Source organism: Adiantum capillus-veneris, chromosome 26 (genome assembly GCF_014529385.1).
Source record: "Adiantum capillus-veneris isolate H3 chromosome 26, ASM1452938v2, whole genome shotgun sequence".
NCBI lineage: Eukaryota > Viridiplantae > Streptophyta > Polypodiopsida > Polypodiales > Pteridaceae > Adiantum > Adiantum capillus-veneris.
Window position 1 is genome coordinate 29,854,479 of NC_140956.1, and position 27,370 is coordinate 29,881,848.

The 27,370-nt window shown below is 43.8% G+C and overlaps 1 protein-coding gene across 2 annotated transcripts; it reads left to right on the forward strand.

Annotated features, from left to right (window-relative positions):
- The first annotated feature begins 312 nt into the window (after positions 1-312).
- Positions 313-27,370, forward strand: LOC147423188 (uncharacterized). 2 transcript variants are annotated; one of them, XM_086501010.1, is made up of 9 exons: positions 313-558; positions 703-757; positions 8,387-8,422; positions 8,508-8,552; positions 8,684-8,767; positions 8,854-8,919; positions 8,986-9,024; positions 25,642-25,741; positions 26,266-26,781. In XM_086501010.1, exons 1-9 carry the CDS (start codon positions 398-400, stop codon positions 26,280-26,282), a joined length of 603 nt encoding a protein of 200 aa, XP_086357136.1. In that variant the 5' UTR covers positions 313-397; the 3' UTR covers positions 26,283-26,781. The 2 variants fall into 2 exon arrangements, with proteins under 2 accessions (XP_086357136.1, XP_086357135.1); XM_086501009.1 differs by lacking the exon at positions 26,266-26,781 and adding an exon at positions 26,789-27,370 and having other exon boundaries at positions 315-558.

Consider the following 27,370-nt stretch of genomic DNA (forward strand, 5'->3'; position numbering starts at 1 on the left):
AAAAGTTCCTCCATCGTGCAAGGATCGATCCTTGTTTGTCTCTTGGGCTCCCCAATTCAAAGTCCTTATCACCCAAACATGAGTTTGCAACTCCACTCTCGAGGTACATCACTGCAAGAGTGTCCACGAGCCTACCTATGCTTACTTATTTGTATGTGCAGATACATACACATGCATGTGTGTGTGTGTGTGTGAGAGATAAGATTTTGACGTGTATTGAATTTCTATGCATAACATTCAACTAGGTTGAAATATTTTATATTTTTATTGACAGGCCTTGTGATTTTATCACTTGTTTTAATCAAAGTGTGTCATAAACAAGTTGCAGTTGGAGCTGCTCCTTCCTTGTCGATCGTTCTAGCCTTCTTCAAATTCATTGATGAACCCTTAGAGTCGTATGTACTGCGCTTCAGTTGTCCTGGCAATGTTCTCTCCCGCCTTCCCGTCATGGACGACAACTGCGTCCCACGGCAGACTAGTCATGAGCTGCGATACGCTCCCACTTCGCGTTGCGGCAATTCAGCAGTCTGGCGTAATTGCTTGTGTTCGAGCTGAAAGGTCTCTCTCTCTCTCTCTCTCACACACACACACACACACACACACACACACACACGGACTCCGCTCAAAGCATAACAAAGCTCATTCTGTTTCATCTCTCTTTCACCTTTATTTCGCGGCGGTTGAGTTTGCTGACGTTTTCAGTGCAGGGGTAGCCCTGGACATGGCACGTGCTGCACTTGACGGTGGTCTGAATGTGGTAATCTCGAAACCCTGAACCAAGAACCAAGGACTGGTTCATAAAAGCAATTAGCGGCACAGGAACTTGGGGGTCTTAAATAGCAAGGAGAATTTTGTGTGTGTGTGTGTGTGTGTGTGTGTGTGTGTAAGACATAGTCTAGCTAACTAATAGAGACAGAAAGAGAACCTAGATGAACTCTAGTGACACACACGTGCATGCATGCACGTGTGTGTGTGTGTGTGTGCACGTGTGTGTGTGGTGTGTGAGAGAGCTGCTTCTGCTGCTCGCGGTCGTGTGTTTGCTCCTCCTTGCATTTCTACAGCCTTTGCACATATTCGTGTTATAAGGCTTCGTCATTTTTTGAAGTTTTATGGCTTAGTTTTAAACTAATTTCTTTGCCTGCTTTTAAATGCCATCACTGGTCTGTGTTTTTTTTGTTCTTTGCTCGGTGTGTGTGTGTGTGAGAAGCCTAAGTACAACGTGGGGGTGTGTGAGTGTGTGCACGTGCGTGTGTGAGAAAAAAAAAAGGAGAAGTGAGTGTTCTCTGTGAGTTTCCCCTAAAACTGAACTGGACAACAAGTGCCTTTGAGTTTTATTAGAAAGTAGCAAAGGAACGGTACAATGCAAGATCGCTTCAGAAAAATCAGCGGGTTCAAGTTTCATGACAGAAGTCCCTTGCATCTACAAAAGACGCAAAGCGGGACTCTTCATTAGATGATCCAATGGCCCTCATCAAGGAATGCTTGCATGATGATTTTGAAGATGCATGTAGGGGCTGGGAGGTCCGGAACCTGAGAAAGAAGTTGTCATTTCTGTTCAGCAATTGATGGATCCTATTGCCTAGTACGCGTTAAATGCTGTTATCCTTTTCTTTCCTGGGAAAATGCCTACAGCACAAGATGTGGGACTATGGGTGGATTTCATGCTGAAATGCCAAGCAGTTCGTGGGGTTTATTTCGGAGCTCGAGGATTTTATGAGGTTTTTTTGGCCGGCAGTGAGGCGAGGGACTACCTGCTTGAAATGTCGCCGTTGTTCTTCAACACGCAAATGACACACGTATTGCCATGGACTCTCACTAAGGACTATCAAGGTCTCATTCGGCATAAATGTCGAGTATGGTTGAAGTGGTGCACTTTCCTTGTACATGGCGTCACTTTTTTCCGCTTATGGCTACCCAGTTGGGAAAAGTGGTTTGTCCTTTTAGGTTGCATGCGAATATTAAAAGATTTTGCATCTTGTGGGATACAAATGTCCTTACACCAGCAAACATAATGATAATGATAAATTCAGGTGACCCGTTAGTAGGGAATGGCCCTTTTAAGCTGAAATAGGGCAAATTTGCCAACTCATGCTTTGTTTGTGGTAAGTTTGGTCACATGCAATCAGAATGTCCGGAACCCCTTTTGCAGCTTCCTCCTTCGGTGCTACTCCGTGCATAGCCTTCTCCACCCCCAAAGTCCCCTTTGAAATTTAGACACAGTGGTGCTTCGAGTTCGGCACCGCCCTCCTTCGTGGATAAGGAGTAAGGAAAATAGGGGTTCATGCCTATTGCACCTCCTCTACAGTTTTAAAAGAAAGGGAAAAAGAAAGGACAAAGACAAAGAGATAGAAAAGGGCAAAGACAAGAGCACAGGGAGGGATGCTTGGATCGTTCCCAAAAAGACAATTAAGGTTCGAGCTCTAGTCTCCTCTCGAAATTATGTGTCCTCGCTGAAGATTGCGCCTCAAACGAAGCTTCTGTATAATGATAATAAGTCTCTGGCGGAGGCTTGGGAGAAGGTGGTCCGGTCATATAAGGAAGCGGTTACAGGAGAATCTACTCCTTTGCCGGGAGCTCTTCAGACTTTACCCCTGGTTGTGATCCACCTATGATTGCTTGTGTAGTAGATGTGGATGTACTCATGGGCACTTCCACTGGATTCTCTTTCGTTGCTGTTCTCTATATATATCTCATAGGATGCATGGTTAACTAAGATGCATTTCATATAACGTGCATGGGTTATGCAATCATGATAAATGGAGGCTAACCTGACACTGTGTACATACATATAAAGCAGATATGGTAGTTCTTCAAGAGCATAATCAGCATCATTTTGCCGGTCAGACTTCTTATTTCGCAGGATATTGGATTGCCGATGCAGGCAATATCAATTTCTCGGGAGTGCTTATGCTTGTTTGACATGAATTACAGCCAACTATTGCTTATAATGACCCAAATGGAAGATGGATGGTCGTTCAATGTACTATTAATGGAGAAGTCTTTGAATTAGGAGGGGTTTATGCTTTTACAGCTTCTAATGATGGTGCAAGATTATGAAGAGATATCTCCATGTAGAGTTGGCGTTTTGATGCATTTCTTTGTGGAGATTTTAATAATGCGCCAGTTGCTGTTGACAATACTACTGGCCAGTCACACATGCTGCGTATGGAGCGTCAGGCATGGGATCTTATGATGCGTTTCTGTAACACATTGGATCTGTGGCCACTTTTGCATGATGGGGATGTAAGGTGCAGCTGAAGTGAATGTTCATATTGCTCAAGATGAGTGCTGAAGGGTTCCTTTTACTTACAGAAGAAAGAGCCTTCTGTCCTTTAGAGAGAGAGTCCAATGATCGCAAACAAAGTGAATGCTACTGTAAATGAAGGTGCTGAGACTGAGAGAGGAGAGAAAGAAGAATACGACACCAGACGGTTCTCAAACCCTCCTCCAAGGGCCCCCCTCTCTATGGCGAGAGAGGTCTATGCTATAGATTGCACAAATCTGGTACAATGGTCTAGATGCAATGGACTTGCCGACGATGTGGACGACAATGACGACGAGGACGAGGACGAGGACGGGCTGAAAACTGAAATTGCCATGGGTGAAAATTAAAATCTGCAAACGCTGACTTTCTGCTGAACATTGACATTGTGTCGGCGAGGATGGTGACGACAACGACGACGACTCGACGACGATGCGTTGAAAATGCAGATACTGAAATCTGAAAATAGCAGGCTGAAATTGTAAATGTTGACGGTTTGGACGGTAAGGCGAGATCTGCTGTGGGTAGGTAGATCTGCGAGGCACGGGCTAAATCTGCAATGGCTAAGGGTTGAAAACTGAAAACGCTACCTGATCTGCTGAATTTGGCGATGGAAACTGGAGATGCTAGATGACTCTGTTGGAGGAAAATGCTCGGCTGATCTGCAATTGAAAATGCTAGAGAATCTGGCAGAATCCAAAAACGTTGGTTGTATTGCTGGCTGAAAACGCTAGTCTTTTGTCGTCTTGCTGAGAAGAGAACACTGCAAGCCTGAGCTTCTTCTATCTGCACTGCTGGAAATGGGTACCCCTTGTCTGCTTATATAGCTGCTGAAAGCTGGGTCGAGTTGTATTCCCAACAGCCTCACGACCCCATAATGGCATAATTAAATAAATAAATAAATAATATGCCAATAAAATGTATTGCTGTAAGGTGCAGCGGAAATGAATGTTGCTCTTTCTCAAGATGAGTGATCCGATCGTGCTCAAGGTTTCTTTTACTTACGGAAGGGAGAGCCTTCCGTGCCCTGAATGAGATTGCAAATGATCACAAACAAAGTGAATAGACACTGTGCGTGAAGGTGCTGAGACTGAGAGATAGAGAGAAGAATATGAGTTGAATATCTCCTGCAAGGTAGGATCCGTACGTACGTACGGATCTGTACGGTACGATACGTCCATACCGTACGGATTCGTACTTTTTTTTTTTTTTTTTTGGGGCGGCGGTGCTATGGGTAATATGTGGAAATAAACCCTATTGTGGCAGCAATTTTTTGTTTGCCCTTCTTTAGCCTTATCCCAATACCTAGTTTTGTAGACATTTCGACACAACTTGCATCTGTAGAGCACACGCGAACGTCATTGCGGTGGTGAATATAGGAGGGCAAGCACGATTTGGAACTCGTATGAAAGCTTTGCCTTGGTTTGTAGAACAGTGAACTAACATCCTTGGAGTGATACTTATGAATTTTTTATCAAGTACAGACCGTATTGTAGGTTTTTGGCATTTAAAAAAAAAAACCTACAAATTTAACGTACCTAACAACTCTATCCATTCAGTACTACGTACAGGTCGTACTGAATACGTACCGTACCTTACGTACCTTACCACCTTGATCTCTTGGCCCGGACCTTGTTAGGTTATGCGAGAGGAGTGTTCATCGGCGGCTTTATGTTTCTATGTCTTGTAACATGCATATGTGAGCATTTGTGTTGCATTGTGATGTACCAACTACTGAATTTTCCTAATTGGTTGAGATTGCTTGGGTATGTAATTTTAGTGCATCAAGACACCCGTGGAAGATCAGTACGGCGTGGGTGTGATGGCTAATTTAACCAAGCCGGAATATCAAGAGTTCTGATCTGGACGAAAGGAGACGCTAACTCCTTGATCAAAAGAGCAGAAAAAAGAAGCTAACTCCTTGATCAAATCAGTCGAAAGGAGAAGCTAACTCCTTGATCAAAAGAGTAGAAAGGAGAAGGTAACTCCTTAAAAAAGAGCAAACTGATTGTCCCTCTTGAGTTGTTTTGCAAGAAGGGGAGATGTCACAAATTGCTTACGTGTCAAAGCTTAAAGAATGGGGCCAACTTACATATGCCGGTCGAGGGGCCTAAACCCTAAGAAGAACAAGTAGCAGAAGAAGAAGTCCTACCAACTTATGGGGACCCCGTCCGATGGGGCCCTAGTGACATAAAGGGATAAAAATAAAGCGCATACACGCAAAAACTGATGACGTGGCAGATTTTCAAAAATTGTGCTGACATGATGTTGTGGCAGGTTGTACGGATTTCCGCGTTTTGCGTTGGTTGATGACGTGGCAGGCTGGACAGATTTCCGTAAATTGACTGGCAGCTTTTTGGCTTTGCTTTTAGACCAGAAGCTTTTGAGTTTCAAAGGCTTTTTACTCTAACTACTTTTCAAGCCAAGGGCTAGGGCTCATTCTCTGGCATGCTTCCTGGAGAAGGTGCAGAGTCTGGAGTACCGGCTTGTACTGTGTTGATGCAATGTAAAGAAATACCAAAAGGGGCGCCAAGGTTTGGGGCCAATGCTCTTTGGGGTGGAATTCCGCTACTCGGTGTCGCATGTCGTCTCTCTCTCTCTCTCTCTCTCTCTCTCTCTCTCTCTCTCAGTTCAGTTGTTATTGAAGTGTTAAAAGTCTGTTCAGTCTGTTCTTTTCTATTGGCACGTGGTGCCTGTCTTGTGACAGTTGGAATGTGTTCGCAACGCAGAAACTTGAATGGGTGCTCCAAATAATGCACTTAAAGCTTAGCTATTGGAAATTGTCGACCCGGCCATTGCATATGCGACTCAAAATTGTCCAAAGCATAATGATGGCCGATGTGCAATTCTATTTGCCACTTTTATATTGGCCCCAGCGGCGCCTTGGGTCTCTTATGTCATGTATGTTGGAACATTTCTGGCGTACTTCATCCACAAGAAAGGATTGTGGTTTCTATCAATGGATAAGTTATGCACGCCTAAGCGGCTGGGAGGGATTTACGTCGGCATGTTTTGGCTCGAAAAGCTATGCTTCTGCCTACACAGGTGGAACAACGACAGCCATGGGCGCTTATGGTTTCGTATTTATGTGATGGCATTGTCATGCAATCTTTTGGTCATTGGCATCCTTCGTATTGGGATGTCATTTTTGAGTAGTTGGATGGCCATTTTCCAAGATGTCCCTTCACTTCGTCCCTTGTTGCAAAATGGAAGGCTATTATCTTGCACTTATCTTGGCATGGTCATCAATCTCCGCCAGGAAACTCATTTCGGCTGGAGAGCATCCATTGGAGCAAAGCATTCTCTCTTACTTTGGTTCAACGCTCTCCTCGACAAGCTTACTTTCTTTCGCAAAAAGGGATTTTCCAGGTTGATCAAGTGGTGGATAATGCGGGACGGGTTCTTTCTTTTCCGGTTGCTGCTCGTCGTTATGAGTTGGGAGCTCATTATCGACATTTGTGGCATCAAATTCAGAGACGTTACTCCAATGCCTCCACTGCTTAGGGACTCTCGGCTTTCTGATTGGCATCTTGGCCATATTAGGATGGATTGCATATCCGTTGGGTCTATTTATGTCACAAACTGTTGACGTGTCGACCCACTGAAGAACGGAGCCATTCTGCAGATCATCGGCCGAGGGGCCAATAGAAAATGATGACGTGGTAGATGTACGGATAACCCGGATTTTGCGCTTACTGTTGACGTGGCAACCTGTATGGAATCCCGCGTTTCACGTTGACTGCTGACGTGGCAGATTGTACGGAATCTCGCGTTTTACACTGACTGTTGACGTGGCGATTGTATCGATTTTCGCGATTTTCGCTGTTGACGTGGCAGCTGTACGGATTTCTGTAAATCACGCTGGCAGCTTTTGGGGATCTGCTTTTGGACCATATGCTTTTGAGTTTGAAGGCTTTTCATGTAAACTGCTTTTAATGGCCAAGGGCCTTCAAATATGAGGCTAGGGCTCATCCTTTGGCATGCTTCTGGACGAAGGTGCAGAGGATGGAGTACCGGCTTGTAATTTGATGATGCAATACAAAGAAATACCGAAAAAGGCGCCAAGGTTTGGGGCCAATACTCTTTGGGGTGGAATTTCGCCACTCCATGTTGCATGTGCTCTCTCTCTCTTCCCTCTTTGTTGCTGCATTGAGAGGTTTGTAGTCTATGCCTTGCTGCAGTCTGATGCATGGATTGTCGCTCATGGAAATCAATTGTGGTCACTCTCCATATCTCAATTGTGGTGGCAAAAAACACTCTCTCGCATGTGGAAGAATCACTTACCACTCAAGGAAGGCATTTTTTTGTGGAGATGCATGGTGGGTGCTCTGCTGGTTGGTACTTTGTTGCATGTACGACGCATTGCTTTCGCTCGTTGTGTCTGGTGTCTTGGGGCTAACGAGTCTGTTACGCTTTTGCTTTGGGATTGCCGCTGCTCCCGAACTTTTAGCAGGCGCTCTGCGCCTTCGTTTCCCATATAGAATCTTTCATAGACGGTTTTGGATTTTTGGAGTTCTTCAACCGCCACAGTCTCAATTTGAGATCTTCTTTAGTCGGGTCAGATTTTGGGTTATGTGGACCATTTGGCACTAGCGCAACTCGTGGACGTTTCATGCATTACAAATTGACCCTTTCCCTTACTTCAAGTTTTCGCTCGGACAAGCCCTGCATTATGCTTATGATGTGGGAGATATCTCTCTTGAAGCTTACATGATTTTCTTTGATTGCTTCTAGCTTTCAGAGCATCACAACGCTTCGCTTATTGTACTTTTTTAATGTGGGTTTTCCTCGTTTTGAGGTTTCCCACTTGTAAATTAAATTATGATTTACCAAAAAAAAATGTGTGTGTGTTTGTTTTGAGGCAAGGAAATTTGTATCATTTATCAGAAACATTTGACGTCATCTTCTGTCCCAGATTGGCTCGTAGGTTACATATATCTGCCAATGCATGTTGCTTTATTTTTACAATTTGCATCTGAAAGGTAGCGTGCTAGCAGCCTGGCTTGTTTGTTGGCAATGGGCATTATGTGACTTCAAAGTTCTAAGTACAATTGTCAACGTCTCTTTTTATGTATATCAACCTGCAGCACATTTCCCTGCTTACTGCTCTCCATTGTTGCGCAGCTGGAAGTGACAATGACTACTCCATCGGCACCGAAGGTCTGTCTGTCAAGATTCTCATGCTTTAGTTGCAGTCATGGTCTATGGCAGCATCTTATGATCATATATTCTGTGGCCTGTCCAGGCAATTGCTAAGCTAGTAGAGGAGTATCCTTCAACACTTATAGGGGTACTATTGCAACTGCCCAAGCTTGCTTTTCCCAACATTAGCTTCTTTCACCCTCTGCAATCAAGACAGGCTGGTATTTTGATGCATGTTTCAAATCCTGATCTTGCATTTTTCTTGTTGCATTTTTGTAGGCAGGTACGGTCCTATCCCTTGCCGATGCTGATGCAGCAAAAGCCGCTGGAGCAAAGTTCCTTATGAGCCCTGTGACAATACAGGTTTCTATCCTGGACAAGCTGGTTGATTTTGGTTGTCTGCTCAAGCCTGTTTAGTTACCCATTGAAGTAACAATCCTGTTGCAAAGAATTTGATAGAATCCAACCGTGATGGGCCTATGCTTGTGATTCCAGGAAGCATTACGCCAACAGAGGTAAGATTGAACCGAGTCTGGTATATCTGTCAACTCGATTTTCTGAAATGCTGTAATTTTTTGCAGGTCTTTAATGCTTACAACCAAGGAGCAAGTCTGGTTAAGGTAACTGTGTTTTTTTTTCTTTTTTAGTGATTGTAGAGAAAATAATCTTTGTGCAGCTCTCATAGTAAAGAGCAAAGTTGACCAAAATAATTGTCTCTTAAGTTTGTTCAGCCGTAGTGTTTCATCTGGGTTTGGACTTGTTTCTTGAAAACTTGTTTCTTTCTTGACATCATGGTCCTCATTGTGTTTGCAAGTGAGCAGAGAGAAACAAATATTAAATTTTAAGTATAGCTGCCCTTTGAAAGCTCATTTCTGATGTCTACATGTACAACCGTATCAGAATTGGTATGCTCACAGTACGTTGTCAGAATGGTAAAACAATTGTTTATCTTCAATGAGTATTACTTACAGTGTTGTGAGTGTCATAATTTATTTTGATGGTCAAATATAGCCGAAAAGTAACTGTGACAGTAGCCTCATTGATTTGAAGATAGGTGACCATTTTGAGGTTCTCTCTCAGAAAGGCGTTATCGGACGACTAGTAGGATGTTCTTATACTTGGGTTAAAATCGGAGAGTGGCTAATGTAGCCGGGCTACAACGTGCAGTGACATGTGGCAGATACAGGGAGTGGTGGTCCAGTAGACACTGTGGCCAGTTCACGGCCACCACGTTGGCTGCTCTTTATGATTGCATATATGTTTAGTTGGTTCCAGTTGTCGTATGCAGCATCATACTTTCTATGAGTCTAGAGCCTTGAGTCTTGTGTTTAGTCTAGCACTTGCTCACTTGCACTCTCCCCCCACAGACGGAGCCTTGACACCCGTATTGTATCTGTAAGTCCTGGGGTGAGAGCTGAGTGTGCTTCCAGCCAACGTCTGTACTCGTTCATGAGTTAGTCTAGTTTTATCTGTTGAGCCTTTTGAGTTTGCTCTCTTGTTCCATTGCTATATAGTGTTTATTCTGGTTGAAGTGAGCATATTGCATTGAGGGGCACCCACAATAGAGGTGTAGTCTCTCGTCCCTGTCTAGCTAGAGTGATCTAGTCGAGTCTAGCCTGGTGTTGTCGAGAGTGGTTCTAGCGTGTCCAACAAGTTCAAGGGTCTCCGGGCCGAGAGCTTGGGTGGGTGTGTTGCTACTGCATGACACATACAAGGTAGTCTAAAGATTGAGGAAGGCCACCATGGTCCTGTGCAGTGTCACAAAGTGATGACGTGGCGGACAGCAGAAACCCTAAAATTCTTGCAAACCCTAATTTCTGCCAGAAATCCTAATTTCCGAAAATCGCGGAGGCTGAATTTTTTTTTTTTTTGGAAAATGATGAGCGACGCAAATTTCGCTTTTTCTCTACTTAAATGAGAAAGAGAGAGAGAATGCTTTTGCTTTCATGTTTTGACTCTCTGTGAGAGAGAGAGAGCAATTGCTTTTGATTTGAAGCTTTTGGGGCTCTGCTTTTGGGCATCCCTTGTAACCTTTAAATTAGTGGTGAGGGCCTCACTTCTCAGAGCATCTGGACGCAGAGTTTGAGAGTGAAACCCTAACCGCTCTCTTGTACTTTGATGATTGATTAATATAAAAAGAAATACCGAAAGGGGCGCCAGTCTTTGGGGCCAATATCTCTAGGCACGGAACTCCACCGGGCCAGTGCAAATCTATTGTGATCTATGAATTGTTTTGAAGTGGTTATTTGGTGCTGCTGCGGTTGATTCTTGACTTGGAGTGTCCAAGTCTGTTACAGTGGTATCAGAGCACGGCCGATTTCTCTTCTACGGGAAATCCGATCCCCGATTTTTTTTTTCCGCGGCACCTATGGCTTCAGGCAATGATCAGTCGACTCCCTCTGCATCTGGAGATGCGGGCTGGGATCACAACGAAGATTCAGGCAGAGAGTATGGCCCGCCTTGGCCTACTTTGGCGGAGCGGCGAGAGATAGACCGTCGCCAGTTGATCAGCGATGCAACAAAGATGATGCTCAATTTTGTCAAGGACCCGAAGATGGCAAAATATATGAACCAGACCTCTTTGGAAGAGGTACAGACGGAGTGGCAGAGAACCACAACACCACTCCCGAAACCCGCTCTCAAGAAACCTTCTGCCTCCAAGAAATATACGGAGAAGGAACTGGAGAACGTGGTTGATGCACGGATTGCTCAGCTTTTTGACACGCAAAAGAAAGCCAAAAAGCACGGCAAAAAGCAGAAGAAAGGCACTGACTTCCCGGGATATTTGGATCGTCGGTCGACATTTGACAAGGCAAAGAAATTGAAGAAGCGCGTCAAGTTTGAAGACCTACCCAGTTTTTCTTCTTCTTCTTCTGACAGTTCTTCTAGCTGCTCGAATTCGAGCGAAGAAGACAGAAAAGGTAAAAAGCGAAGCAAGAAGCAACGCTTTGGAAAGGGCAAGAGAAAGGCAAAGAAGGCTAAATCTCGCCCAGAGACTGACAATTCTACTGAGGACTCGTCTACAGACAGCTCAGATTCCGATGACGGAAAGTTTTATGCGAACAAAAGGAATTTTTACAAAGTCAACCAGTATGACTTTCTCGAAGATATAAGCAAGAAAGTCCGAGAGTTTAAGGAAGGTGGCCACTCGATCAAGTTTGATACTTTTCAAGATACTCAGATGCTTCGAAGGCTTTGTCTTTTATACAGCAGTTTGACATTGCTTTCGCGGGAGGACGCTATTCAGAGCACTCCAAGATTCGGAGAGCCGCCTCTTACTTTAAGGGGAATGCTCGTACTTGGTGGTCCACGCTTCTATTAAGCAAGACTATGCCAGTTACATGGCTGAAATTCAAGAGGCTTTTTATTTCTTCTTGGTTGACTCAAGAGTTTGAGCGAGATATACGAGCTGCTTGGAACCATCTCCGGATGACCAAGAGCGATACAGTGAATTCTTATTGTGAAAGATTCTGGAGCTCTTTTCTACCCGCCTCTTCATTCAAGAAGATCTCGTTCAGAGACAAAGAACAGATTGAGCGGTTTACCTTGGGTCTACCTATAGAGATCCGAAATCACTGCTTGGAACAGAAGTCAGCTTCTGTTCAGGAGTTGATGAGTCATGCGAAGCGGGGCTTTGCCATTCACTCTGGCAGTTTGACCTACCCCACAGATGAGGCCATGACACAACGAGCCAAACAGACTTCTGGGAATGAAAGTAGAATGAAAAAGAGCAACCCAGAGAAAAAAAAGGATGCACGACCCAAGCTTACTCCTGAGGAGAGAGCTCGCTTCATCAGAGAGGGGAAGTGCTTTGGATGCGGGGAACATGGATATATTTCCGCAAAGTGCCTTGATAAGGCACAGAAAGAACAGAATGATAAAGACGACGACAGATCTGAGAGTTCGAGAGCAGCTAAGGAATGTAGCAGAAAAGGTAGATAGAAAAGCAGAACTGGTATCACATGGCGTGGGACCTGCACCGAATCTAATGAATGAAAGTACAAACTTTGCCGCTTTCGGGGCAAAGTGAAGGATCAGGAAGCTCTTTTGAAGGAGCCAAGGCCAACTTCTTTTCACTTGGAATTGGCGGCTCGATTTGGAACTACGCCCGACAGACTGACGCCACAGGCGGAGGTAGTTCGACTGGCACCCGTATGGGATGTTGCCATTACACCGAGCATTGGCAAACTTCGTTTGCAATGACAGGGGTGTTCAGGGCACGCGAGTGACGTTCTACTCGGGATCCCTTGGCACCACAAGAACTACGCCGTGGTTGACTACCGGGCCGAGAAAGCGACTTTGATAAATGAAGGGCTTAGAGATTGTACTTGATGAACTTCAGTTTTCTTACTCAATTCTTTTGAGAGAACTGAACGATGGATAAAAGTTGAATATGTTTTGACCTGAAGAAAAGAACGCCAAGATTTTTTTCTCCACGCTCATGTCGATTGCTTTTGAGAGGGCCTGAAGATCATACCATTGATCTGATATTTGGAAGCACGCCACCGAATTGGCCACCTTATCATGTGAGCCGAGTACAGAAAGATATATGAACTCAGTGAAAGACCTCTTGAAAAAGGGTCTTGTCCAGCCTAGTACTTCACCGTATTGCTCTCCAGTGTTGTTGGTTTTGAAGAAAGACGGATCTTGGAGAATGTGCATCGATTATAGCACTCTCAACGAAATCACCATCAAGAACAGATTTCCGATTCCTAGGATCGATGATATACTCGACAGGTTACAGGGATCCTTGTGCTTTAGCAGGATTGACTTGAAGAGTGGATATCATCAGATCAGGATAGCGCCAGGAGATGTCTACAAGATAGCTTTTCGGACGACTTTTGGGTTATTTGAGTTTTTGGTGATGCCTTTTGGCTTAACCAATGCTCCTGCGACATTTAACCGGATGATGGATAGGATTTTTCGAGAGTACAGGCTATTTGTTGGCACTTTCTTTGACGACATCATTGTTTTCTCCAAGAATGAGGCAGAACACAGAGATCATCTGCTTCAAGTCTTTCAGGCATTACGAGATCACACATTAGTGATTAATGCTACGAAAAGTGAATTTTTCCTACCAGAGATACATTTTTTGGGACACATTGTGTCAACAGCAGGAGTGCAAATGAACCAGGCCAAGATAGAGACTATCCGTGATTGGCCCGATTTGAGGAATGTCCATGAAGTTAGAAGCTTCTTGGGACTGTGTTCGCACTACAGGTGGTTCATACGAAAGTTTGCAGAGGTTGCTTCCCCTTTGCATACCTTGACACAGAAAGGAGTACCTTTTTCGTGGGGACCCACAGAGGTGATTGCCTTTCAGACATTGAAAGAGAAATTCACTACAGGACCAGATTTGACTTTGCCGGACTTGCAGAAGTCATTTGAAGTATTTTGTGATGCTTGTGGTCATAGTCTGGGTGCGGTCTTGATGCAAGAAGGCCATGTCATAGCTTACGAGAGCCGTTTGTTCTCTAGGCCGGAGATGACAGCACAGATCTATGGGAAAGAGCTTTTGGCGGTTATCCACGCTCTTACTCAGTGGCGGCATTACCTACTCGGAGCGGATTTTACCGTCTTTACAGACCATCAGAGTTTGCGCTACTTCTTGTCACAGAAGCAGCTTTCGGAAAAGCAGATGCGGTGGGCGAACATCTTGTCACAGTTCCACTTCCAGATTGTCCATGTGCAGGGACAGAAGAATGTGGTGGCAGATGCTTTGTCTCGGAAACCGTTGGTTCTAGCTATTTCCGCGATACATCATAGGAGCTTCGAGGATATGGTCGATCAGTGTGCCACAGATACAGATTTTGCAGATATTTTCACACGGATATGGGATGGGGAGATAGTAGCTGGATACTCCCTTCGGGAAGGCTACTTGATGAAAAAGACTATGTTGTGTGTTACATAGCCGTTGAGGGAAAAGGTTATGACTGATTGCCACTGTCCACCTTTTACGGGTCACCGCGGCATTGCTACCACCATGAAAGGGGTAGAGAGAGATTTCTTTTGGCGGAGACTGAAGAAGGATGTGGAAGAGTTTGTGCGCAGTTGCTTGGTATGCCAGAAGGTCAAGTTTGACAGGCATAAGGCACAGGGATTGTTACAGCCTTTACCCATACCCACCCGCCCCTGGGAAAATATTGAAATGGATTTCATTTTTTTTGATCTCCCGAGAATACAGAATGATCACGATGATTTTCTGATTACATGGCACGCTTGAGACGATTGTCTCTGACAGAGACCCCAGATTTATGAGTTTGTTTTGGAAGGCAATTTGGGAGAACATTGGCACGCGGTTGCAGTTCTCGTCATCGTTCCACTTGCAGACTGACGGGCAATCTGAGATTGCCAATTCAGTGATTTTAGATTTATTGAAGTCTTGTATCTCGCATTAGAAGACTCAATGGGAAAAGAACTTACCTTTGGTGGAATTTTCCTACAATAACACGATACACTCTTCGACGGGGAAGACGCCATGTGAGATTGTTGAAACTGCTGCGAAGGTTCCATCCTTCTTGAGCACGAAAGATTAGAAATTTGAAGCGGATGAATATTCGCGAGATTTGGATACGGCTTTTGCCAAGGTTCGCGAGACTTTGCAGGAGTCTCAAGAACGACAGAAAAAGGCAGCGGATCGCCATCGTCACGATTGGAAACTGAAGGAGAATGATTGGGTGCTCTTACTTTTGAGAAGGCACGCCTAAGAAAGAAAAAGGGAAAGGAGAGGCTTTTTCCAAAGCTTAGTATGTGATACTACGGACCTTTCCAGATTACTGAGAAGATAAATGATGTCTCCTTCCAATTGAAACTGCCAGATACTTGGAGGATTCACAATGCATTGCATGTGAGTCTCTTGAAACCTGTTAAGGGTGATGTGCTTGATGAGCAACCCAAAGTGGAAGAAAACGAGGAGATCCTTGTTCCTGAACAGATTTTGGTACATAATGATACGAAGAAAGGTAAAGTCCGAAGGTGGTTCTTGGTTAAGTTCAAGAACTTTCCTGCATTTGATGCGAAGTGGATGGAGGAGGAGGACCTAGCAGATACTCCTCGGATTGTGAAACTTTACCTCGATGTTTTGGTTTAGCATAGTCTACTCCAAACGGAACCCAGAATTCAGCTTGGCCGGAGATCTGCTGCAGTGGGATGCACAAGAGGGGAGTCACTCCACTCCTTTGTCAACAGATGCCTCGATTTTGATACTAAAGTCACTGATGTCTCTTTGAGCTTCAGGGATACTGAGAGCTGACAGTATTCTGCTGGATGACTTTATGAAATGGAATTCCTGATTATGATACTGATTTGTTCTTGACTTCTTGTGAGTGCAAGAACTGATAGCCGAAATGACTGCAGCATTTTGGTCTGATTGATCTCGAATAGACATGGTTGCAATAGGGGTTAGTCAATCGGACATCGTTGAGGTCCCGATTGGACCTAGATGTGATTGCTAGCTATATTGACGATAAATCATGGTCTAAGATCCGAATGAATGTTGAATGTCATGTGATGTCTGGTGATGTCCTGTGATGTGACTGTCGATTTTGTACATGTGCTAGATGTGTGTTCCTAGTACGTAGGTACTAACAGTCAGTGTCTGCTAAGACGGTTTATGGCTTTTGTCGGTTTTGTAGGCGTAATCGCGGTCGATTACAATGCTTTCAAGAGGGGGGTATGTCACAAAGTGATGACGTGGCGGACAGCAAAAACCCTAATTTCTGCTAGAAACCCTAATATTCCTGCAAACCCTAATTTCTGCCAGAAACCCTAATTTCCGAAAATCGCGGAGGCTGAAATTTATTTATTATTATTATTTTTTTTTGGAAAATGATGAGCGACGCAAATTTCGCTTTTTCTCTACTTAAATGAGAAAGAGAGAGAGAATGCTTTTGCTTTCATGTTTTGACTCTCTGTGAGAGAGAGAGAGCAATTGCTTTTGATTTGAAGCTTTTGGGGCTCTGCTTTTGGGCATCCCTTGTAACCTTTAAATTAGTGGTGAGGGCCTCACTTCTCAGAGCATCTGGACGCAGAGTCTGAGAGTGAAACCCTAATCGCTCTTGTACTTTGATGATTGATTAATATAAAAAGAAATACCGAAAGGGGCGCCAGTCTTTGGGGCCAATATCTCTAGGCACGGAACTCCGCCGGGCCAGTGCAAATCTATTGTGATCTGTGAATTGTTTTGAAGTGGTTATTTGGTGCTGTCGCAGTTGATTCTTGACTTGGAGTGTCCAAGTCTGCTACAGTGGTATCACACTGTAGCAGACTTGATACCACTGTAGCAGACTTGGACACTCCAAGTCAAGAATCAACCGCGACAGCACCAAATAACCACTTCAAAACAATTCACAGATCACAATAGATTTGCACTGGCCCGGCGGAGTTCCGTGCCTAGAGATATTGGCCCCAAAGACTGGCGCCCCTTTCCGTATTTCTTTTTATATTAATCAATCATCAAAGTACAAGAGAGCGGTTAGGGTTTCACTCTCAGACTCTGCGTCCAGATGCTCTGAGAAGTGAGGCCCTCACCACTGTAACAGACTTGGACACTCCAAGTCAAGAATCAACCGCGACAGCACCAAATAACCACTTCAAAACAATTCACAGATCACAATAGATTTGCACTGGCCCGGCGGAGTTCCGTGCCTAGAGATATTGGCCCCAAAGACTGGCGCCCCTTTCGGTATTTCTTTTTATATTAATCAATCATCAAAGTACAAGAGACCGGTTAGGGTTTCACTCTCAGACTCTGCGTCCAGATGCTCTGAGAAGTGAGGCCCTCACCACTAATTTAAAGGTTACAAGGGATGTCCAAAAGTAGAGCCCCAAAAGCTTCAAATCAAAAGCAATTGCTCTCTCTCTCTCTCTCACAGAGAGTCAAAACATGAAAGCAAAAGCATTCTCTCTCTCTTTCTCATTTAAGTAGAGAAAAAGCGAAATTTGCGTCGCTCATCATTTTCCAAAAATAAATAAATAAATAAATAAATAAATTTCAGCCTCTGTGATTTTCGGTAATTAGGGTTTCTGGTAGAAATTAGGGTTTGCAGGAATTTTAGGGTTTCTGCTGTCCGCCACGTCATCACTTTGTGACATGCAGTACTACCACAGAAGTGCCAGCCTTTCTTGCTAAATAGAAGTCCTCCACTCCCGCTCCCTCTACCCTTTTAGGCATCATCCTCACCAACTGCTCACCACCCCTGTCACCTTCCCCACTACACTTTCCGCCAACTATGTTACAGCACGCTCCTTAGCAGGCAACAATGGAGGAGCTGATAAGCATACTGGCCAAGGTGAACATAAAGTTTTTGACTTTCAAGGGACTCTTCACAGAGGATGCAGAGGACCATGCTAGGAGATTTGTATCCCTTTGCAGATGTCGTGGCCTTAACAAAGAAGATGCCTACCTAGTGTTCTTCCTGGCAACAATGGAGGAGCTGATAAGCATACTGGCCAAGGTGAACATAAAGTTTTTGACTTTCAAGGGACTCTTCACAGAGGATGCAGAGGACCATGCTGGGAGATTTGTATCCCTTTGCAGATGTCGTGGCCTTAACAAAGAAGATGCCTACCTAGTGTTCTTCCCGTCAACCTTGGATGAAGAAAATTTGCGATGTTTTCCTCCCCTATCCACTTTGCATCGAAAGCCAAAAAGTGTCCTTGACCAAATTATGCGGTGGACCTATTGGTAGCCCCGTTGTCCACCCTTGTCCACTGACAGCTTATATTGGCAAATAGGTATCCCAAAACCTTTGATAATAGTCATCCAAAGTGTCTTTCTCAGTCATTCTCATATGATGCCAAGCTGTGATGACATCTTTTTCATATTCTTCAGTTATTCAGGCAGAAGTGAAAACTCATTTTACCCGCTTTTTAGGTTCTTCTCTGTGCCAAAAGAGAACAGACCACCATGTCTGTGCATTTCCTTTCAAGTAAGATAATACCCTTCGCACCTTGGAGCGTTTGGGGAAACGACCTCTGAGAAGGCGACGTCAAACTGTTGTATAAATTCAAGGGCTCGATGGTGTCTTGGTAGCCTGAAAATGTGTCAAAACTTGATTACTTGACCCCCATCCTTGAACTTCTTGGTCTTCTTGTTCTTTGCTCATTGTATGAATTGTCAGCAGAGGATAAAATTTCCTCCTCTGAACTGCTAGATGCTTCCTTGTGCCCTCTAGACTCTTCCAAAAATGTGCTTTTTCTTACTTTCCTCCGCTTCTTCCGCTTTTTCTCATCCTTTCTGGAACTAGAGGACCACAAACTGTTAGAACTCTCTGAAGACGAAGAAATAAGATCATCCTCGAAACGAACACGCTTCGTGGATCTTCCGAATTTATGCTTTTCATGTATTGCTTTTGGCCAAGGGCCTTCAAAAGTGGTTTCCAGGGCCTTTGTCGGTAGATTAGCTTGGGAGCACTGTGGAGAGAGGACCCTCGGACCTTGTACTTGTGCAAGAATAATAATAAAGAAATACCGAGAAGGGGTGCCAGTTTTTGGGGCCAATATCTTTAGGCATGGAACTCTAGCATGTGTTGTTGTCTCTTTCTCTCAGCATTGCTCAGTTCTTTTAGTTTCTCTCATGTGTGTTGCACTAGATCTTTAGCTTGGAGTGTCCAAGTCTATTATAGTGGTATTAGACCGTTGCGGAGAGAGAGGACCCCCGGACCTTGTACTTGTGCAAGAATAATAATAAAGAAATACCGAGAAGGGGTGCTAGTCTTTGGGGCCAGTTTCTCTAGGCACGGAACCCCGTCGTCTTGTGTCATCTCTTTCTCTTAGAGTTGTTGAGTTCTTTCAGTTTCTTTGCGTGTGTTGCACTAGATATTTGGTTTGGAGTGTCTAAGTCTATTACAGCGGTATTAGAACTCAGGCAATTCTTCTTCTACGGAGGATTTGATTCTTTTTATTTGCAGCACACATGGATTGAGTCGACGAATCTTGCTAGGAGGAAACTGTTATAGGAGGAAACTATTGTACCCGATCACTCGGGAACAAAAGAAAAGAACGATGATTCTAACGGACATCGACCGCCTTTCAACGATGCGGCAGAAGACTATGGCCTGTCTCCACCCACAACTTACGAAAGAATGGAGATGTAGCGTCAACAATAGGTCGACAGTTGTGCTCGATAGATGCTTCAGTACTCCAAGGATCTCTAATATGCAAAATTTTAGGTGAAGCATCCACTTGACAAGGTGCACTCTCGATGGCGTGCCGCCATCTGCTCGTCTCTCATGTCGGCTTTGAAGACGAAATCTACACCGGCCGTACCAAGCCAAAAGGTGTACTCGGAGAATGAATTTGATGACGTTGTAGAGCGACGAGTCAATAAACTCATGAAGACCAAGAGGCAATCATGGAAGAAGAGTGAAGCAGCAGACCCCCCGGCTACTTGGTTCAAAAATATACCTTTGAGGCTGCCAGTAAGCCAAAGAAACAAGGGTGTTCCCGTTCATCCTCGTCCTCTTCTGACAGTTTGGAGAGTTCTTCCTCTGACTCCAGTGATGAGGATAGCAAGAACAAGAAAAGGAGAAAGACTCAGAGACATAACAAAGGCAAGAAGAGCAAATCTTGTAGAAGATCTCGGAAGTACGGATGAGAACTCCTTGATCCTCCGTGTAATAGGACTTATTTTGCAAAGATTTTGCCATATATTTCGTGAAAGTTTTTCCACATCTTATTCTAATTGTTTCTGTGAAGTTTCAAATTTTGACCTGGGACACCTCTCGGGAGCCAGTTTTGAGGGTGCTAAGATTAGAATTTGGAATTTTTTTGTATGTAGGAAATGTAGTCCTTAATATGAGGAAAAATATTACTTCTTTGAGTTTTCTCAGATTCCTTCATTTTGATACTCGTTTCAGCCCGTAGGTTAAGGAAAAAGTGAGAAAATGCTGTTTTACACTGTTTTTGTAGAAATTGGCAACTTGCAGGTAAATTTTCAGCCAAACCGAGCAGGATGTGGATTTTTCGCATCACACGACTGTCGAAGAGCTTGATGAGACGGATAAATTCTTATGAGACGGCCCCGGGCAAATTCCGAACTGTTTGAGAGCTATGAGTCGTTGAAAATGGCCAGGAATTTTAGGACTGAGGAAAAAAAAAAAAGTTTCTAAATTTGCTAACTCGTATGTGTGGGATTTTTAGCGGCTCTTATGTGTTCGTGTGCAGGACGCCTCTTTTCGAGCCTAATTTTGGGCCGCTTTGCTAAAGACAGAAGGAGAGGATAAAAATAGCCACTATTCGCAAGGAAGACAATCCCCATAATCAGAAGGAGGTTATTCGACTGTGATGGCGGACTGAGATTGTGATTGTGAATGAGAGTGAGAGTGTGATTGAGATTGAGAACTGTGCAGAAGATTAAGAGTGAGATAGCTCCAGGGTGGTCGGGAGGTTTGACACGAGCTACGCTCTTCTTGTACCCGTCAATTTATATCAATATAGATTTTTGATTTCCTCTGTCTACTCTGTGTACTTTGCAATTTCTTACTATTCAGTTTGCTTCTCTCCCGTGTCTCGTCACACTCCGAGAGCTCGGCGTTTCATAAGTCAATGTATGCAACGAAGAGGAAGTATCTATACCGAGCCAACCAATACGATCACCTTGAGGACAAGGGCAAGAAGCCCAAGGATTTCAAGGAGGGTGGGCAAGCTTTAAAGTTTGATATGTTTTGCAGCTTTAAGGATACCCACAGAACCCTCGCTTTCATCCAGCAATTTGACATCGCTTTTTCAGAAGGGTGCTACTCAGAGCACTCCAAGGTACGAAGGGCGGCTCCCTATCTCAAAGGGAATGCCCAAACATGGTGGTCTACCTTACTGCTACACAGTGAAGCACCAACGAAGTGGCTATGGTTCAAGCGAGTTTTCACTTCTTCATGGCTCACTTAGGAATAGGAACAAGATGTAATCGCCGCTTGGAATCATCTGAGGATGACCAAGGAAGACACATTGGTGGATGTGTACTGTTAGAGATTTTGGGATACTTTTCTACCTGCCTCTTCTTTTAAAAAAATCACCTTCAAGCAACAAGTTGAGCGATTTTGCTATGGACTCCCCAAAGGGATATGATGTTATTGTCTGTAGAAGAAGTCTCGAGTCCATGCAATGGCTCATGGGACAGGCCAAGCAAGGGTTTGCAATGCATGTAGGCACACTTAAAGAAACCTTCGGGCCCTTGGTTGTTGGTAGAGCAATGTGCGGAGTACTACAGAGAGGGCAAATTCTACGGATGCGGGGAACAAGGGCACGTCCTTGCCAAGTGCCCTAACAAAGCGTCAAATGATCATGCAAAGGACAAACTAGAGAGTTTCAAAGCAGCGGAGGAGCGAGCAAAGAAAGGTAAAGCTAAAAGCAGGATTGGTATCGAATGTTCTGGGGACTGCCGACCCAGAACAAATGGATGAAAGTACAAAGCTTTAACAGGCAAAATACGAGATTCAGAAGCTCTCATCTTCTTTGACGGAGGAGCCAAGGCCAACTTGTCACAAGACGGGCACCACATACCAATAGAAAAGAACAGACTGAATAGACTTTTAGCACTTCAATAACAACTGAAACTGAAAGAGAGAGAGAGAGCACACGCGACACATAGTGGCGGAATTCCACCCCAGAGAGTATTGGCCTCAAAACGTTGGCGCCCCTTTCGGTATTTCTTTATATTACTTGAACTCGGTACAATGCCGGTACTCGCGCTCTGTACCTTCACCCAAAAGAGTGCCATAGACTGAGCCCTTTGCACTTATTTAAAGGCCCTTGGCCTTGAAAAGAAGTTTACATGAAAAGCTTGAAACTCAAAAGCGACTGCCCAAGAGCTGGCGCTGAAAATCAGCCAGCGTAAATCACGGAAATCTGTACAGGTTGCCACGTTAGCGTGAAACATGGAAATCCGTACAGGCTACCACGTTAGCAAGTCAGCGCAAAACCCGGGCGTCCGTATAGCCTGTTGCCACGTCATCAGCTGAATACGCAAGTCCTTTTGTATGTGTGTGGACCTTGCTTTATTTATTCTTTTTAGGTGGGCCCCCTCGGATGGGATCCCATAAGTTGGCGGGAACTTCTTTAAAAATAGACCACTCAGCAAGACTTAACAAGTTGGAAAAACTGCTTCTCACTTAGGGTTTAGGCCCCTCGGCCGGGATCTGCAAGTCGGCTCCATTCTTCAGTGGCTTGACACGTCAGCAATTTGTGACACAACTTCATCTCTACTGAACTCGCAGCTCGACTTGGAATTACGCCAGAGGAAATGGGACCACCGTCTGAGCCAGTCCTAGCGGCACTAGGACAGGATGTTGCCATCAATCGTGTCATAGGCAAACTTTGGTCGCATTGTCAAGGGTACCTGGGGCACGAGGACTTTTACATCATGCCTTTGATGGGTGTGGCGTCCTTTTGGGAATCCCCTGGTTCCACAAGAACGGTGCTATGGTGGACTACAGGGCAAGAAAAGCGACATTGAAGAATGAGAAGGGTAGAAATATAGTTCTTGATGTAAAATTAAAGTGCGAGTTTGTCCCACTTGTATTGGCTTTGACCATTTTGAAATTAATGAAATCCAGTTTGTTTGTTTACTGAGTCTACTTGAATGAGATAGATGACAACAAAACATCAAATTTGTCCGCCCTTAAGAGGGAACGACAAGATTTTCTGCTAGCTCAAGCGATTGTTTCTCTGAAGGATTACCGGAAGAGTTGCCTCCTCAACGTCCCCAAGATCACACCATTGATTTGATTCCCGACTGCACCCCATTGAACTGGTCACTATACCGAGTTAGCAGAGCCCAAAACGAGAAAATTATGTATCAAGTGAAAGAGCTTTGAGAGAAGGGTCTAATGCAGCCTAGTGCATCACCTTACTGTTCGCTAGTGTTGGTATTGAAGAAAGATGGATCTTGGAGAATGTGCATTGGCTATAGAGCTCTCAACAAAATCACCATTGCGATCAGGTTCCAATACCCAGGATTGATGATATACTGAACAGGCTACAACTTGTTTTAGCAGAATTGACCAGAAAAGTGGCTATTATCAGATTAGGATCGCTCCGGGAGATGTATACAAGTCCGTGTTCAGGACGTCCTTTGGATTATACGAGTATTTGATGATGCCTTTCTGTCTCACGAATGCTCGTGCAACGTTCAATAGGATGATGGAGAAGATTTTTAGAGAGTACCTGTCATTTGTGGGCACCTTTTTTAACAACATCATCGTATTCTCCAAAAGTGAGGTAGAGCACAAACACGCAACGTTCAATAGGATGATGGAGAAGATTTTTAGAGAGTACCTGTCATTTGTGGGCACCTTTTTTAACATCATCATCGTATTCTCCAAAAGTGAGGTAGAGCACAAACACCATGTGTTACATGTTTTCCAAGCACTATGACAACATCGACTAGTGGTTAATGGGAAAAGAGCGAGTTTTTCTTGCTAGAGATACACTTTTTGGGATGCATTGTCTCTGCAGAAGGCCAAAGTTGAATTCATTCAAGATTGGCTAGATTTGAAGAATGTACATGAAGTTTGAAGCTTTTCGGGTTTGTGCTCATATTATTGGCGGTTCATTCGAAAGTTTGCGGAGATTGCTTCTCTGTTACACATTATGACGCAAAAAAGGGTTCCTTTTTCTTGCGGACCACCTGAGATCATATCATTTAAGACTCTAAAAGAGAAGTTGACAATTGATCCAACGTTGGTACTACCAGATTTGCAGAAGCCATTTGAGGTTTACTGTGATGCGTGTGGTCGCGCTTGAGCCCATGAAATTGGATGCAAATGGCACACTTTAAGGAGGAGTGCGATTAGAACCTTGTAGTGCTCTCCGCTTGCCCATTTGCTCTGGGGTAGTACAAGCAAGATCTTGTAGTTGGTCAATAGTGTCGAGATCAACTCTTTGACAAAGTGATTGCCGCGATCATTGGTGATCTCAAGAGGGCACCCAAACTTGCAAAATGTATTCTCATACAAGAACTTTACCTGTGTTACTTGTGCAGTCGGTGGTGGCCAGTACCTCCGCCCACTTGGTGGCATACTGTGTAGCGACTAAAAGATACTTGCGATTGATTGGTTGAGCTGGGGGAGAAATTGGACCAACAAAGTCTTAACCCCATCATTCAAAGTCAACCATGCCATTAGATTCTGTAAAGGACGATTGAAGTGCCGACTGGGTTTAGGTGTACAACATTGACAGCTATCACAAACATTCACATGAGCAATTGCATCCCTAAACACCTAGGGCAACCATAAACCACTCTAAAGAATATAATGTGCCCTGATGTGACCAGGGCAATGACCACTAGTGGGACCACTATGTGCGCCTTCTAAAATAAGTTCTACTTCATGAGGAGAGACACATTTGTGTAACACACCATCTGGTCCAGACTAGTGGAGCTGACCTTCAATATGAGTAAATTGTCTAGACTTAAGCAGTAGTCTTCTTTTCTGCAAGGGAGAAGCATTTTCAGGGTATAAGCTGGTGGACATCAAATGCACACATCGCCATACCTTCCGGGGTCTTGTCCACTTTGAAGAGATTGCTATCTTGGAAGTCATTCTTAGTACCTGTAGCTTCTTCACTTGTTTGTACTCGAGACAGGTGGTCGGCCATGACATGATGCTACTTGAGGTGAAGAACTACCTCGAAATCAAACTCCTGAAATAGAAGTAGCCATTGCCAAACCTGGCGTGCAACTTGTAGCTTATTCTACAAATAATGCAGATTATGATGATGAGTAATAATTGTGAAGTGTACACCCAGTAAATAGTGACAGAATTTTTGCAGCGCATAAACAATAGCCAGTAACACATGCAAGCTGGTCTAAGAGAGAGGGGATAAGATTAGTTCTAAACGTGGCCAAGAAATGCTTTATTGGAGGGCTCAGGGTCAAAACAAGATATGAACTCAGAAAGTCCCTTTGATCTGGAACCAGGTTTTGAAAAAGGTTTGTTGATATTGATAGGCTTGAGAGTTGGTAGTGACCCGTTATTGGAATGTTTCTATTTTTCTGTGTGGTGCTCTCAGATTTGTTTTTTACAATTGATCTTGTCTTAAGTGCTTCTTGCTGTATCATACAAACTGTTTATAAGAGGAGATATCCATTAATGTATCAGAGACTCTCAAAACTGTTAAGCAAGCTGCAACTTGCCGCCCTTGTGGGGATTTCAGCTATAAGCTTTCTCTGCATTTCTTTTGGGCTCGTGCTCTCTTTGCACTATGTAATGAGAGTTTCACCTTATATCATGTGTTTGCAGCTATATCCAGTAACATTGATGGGAGGAGTGAAATTGGTGCATGCGTTGAGAAAGGCAATGCCTCAGATTCCACTTGTTGCTTCACAGGGAATGACTTTAGGTAAGTTCAGTTAGTCAAATTTCTCATAGTTATTACATGTGGGAATGGTTTTATTGATATTTCAACATCATTACGCGGATTTAAAGGTAATCTAGAGGGCATTCACATGCTTATAGGGTATGAGCTAATGGGATTAGCTACCTTACACTTCACAATGTTTGCATCTAAAGGAAATGTTTGAAAGGTTTCAAGGAATGCATTATAAATAAAGTGCTTGCTGTACAATGGGCAAGAAGAATATGGAGAGAGACAGTAGTGGACAAGTGAAAAGAGAATCGAACATGAAGAAAAGAGGTGACAACACACATGAAGTTTTAGAAGCCATAGCCTGTTGCCTGTTGTCCTTTCCTTCTTAAAGAAGTCAAAAGAAACTCAATTGACTGTGTTTGTTAAAGAATGCTTGTACCATGTAACTAGCATTACCAAAACCTAGGCAAATGAAAGTGGATCAATTGTTAAATTCTCTTCCTATAGTCTTTTTAAATAGATTGCTTATCATGAACTGTACATATTTTGCAAAACAGGCCACTCACACAAGTAGGGATGCTTTAAGAGTCGCTACGACAAAAATAAGCTTGTTGTGGGTGAGGGGAAGAGCTGAGATGCCCTTGAAAGTGTACATTTGCCCAAAGTTTAGTTTAGAAAAGGAGCAGTGTCTTTAAAGCAAAATGCTGGTATCTTGAAACCTTACTGATGAAAGGAAATACAAAAAATTACAGCTATTTGCGCATGAAGGCTTTTTGCAGGAAATGCCAACAGAGCAACAGATGCGCAAAAGTCTTTCTCCAAGAGTGCAAACAAAGTAATAGACGCAATTTTGTTTTCTATTGATACAATTGTATTATTGCTTTATCCTCTATATGATGCAGGTGTCATCTCCTTTCTCTTGGTTTCACTTTTACCAGAAACCAATTGATTTTCCCGGAAATGTTAAGGATTATGATTGTGATGTTTGTATCTATTGGCCTGGCAATATCTTACTTTTGACTAGTCTTCTTACAGTGTTAGCATTGAAACAAAATCTGAAAAGCTTTTGTTTTTGAGCAGAGACATTTGACCAGTATTTATCAGCAGGAGCTACAGCTGTGGTGTTGTCCGATGCAATTTTTAACAAGACTCTTGTCAACTCCAGGGATTACAAAAAAATCCAGCAGCAAGCCTGTGCTGTTGCTGCAAAGGCTGCTGCAACTTTACATGGCTTGCCCTCTTAATTAGCCGCTGTAGAATCATTATCAGGGCCCAATATGAGAAGGTGCATTATCAATTCATTGCCGCAGTATCCAGTGTGAATTGCTCACCTGTACATACATGTTTGGATTTATAGCCTGATTATTGCTTATGTGAGCACCCATTTGAGCCATAACATGCATAGCAGTGACTCCCTTATGAGCCCTAATACGCATATGAGTTGAAAAGGGCTGAAGGCTCTCACAGAAAGATAGCTACAGCTGGCTTTTGCTACATCTTCGACATTTGGATTTTTATTGCCTTCTGGCTTGGTCAGTCTTTGGCTACACATTGTAACATGCCATTGTGGAGTTGGCAGGCACAAATCTCTTTTAGCGTTGTTACTTGTAGAACCCTTGTGCAGTCCAGAACTTTTGAGTAGTGAGCCATCCCTTTGACTTA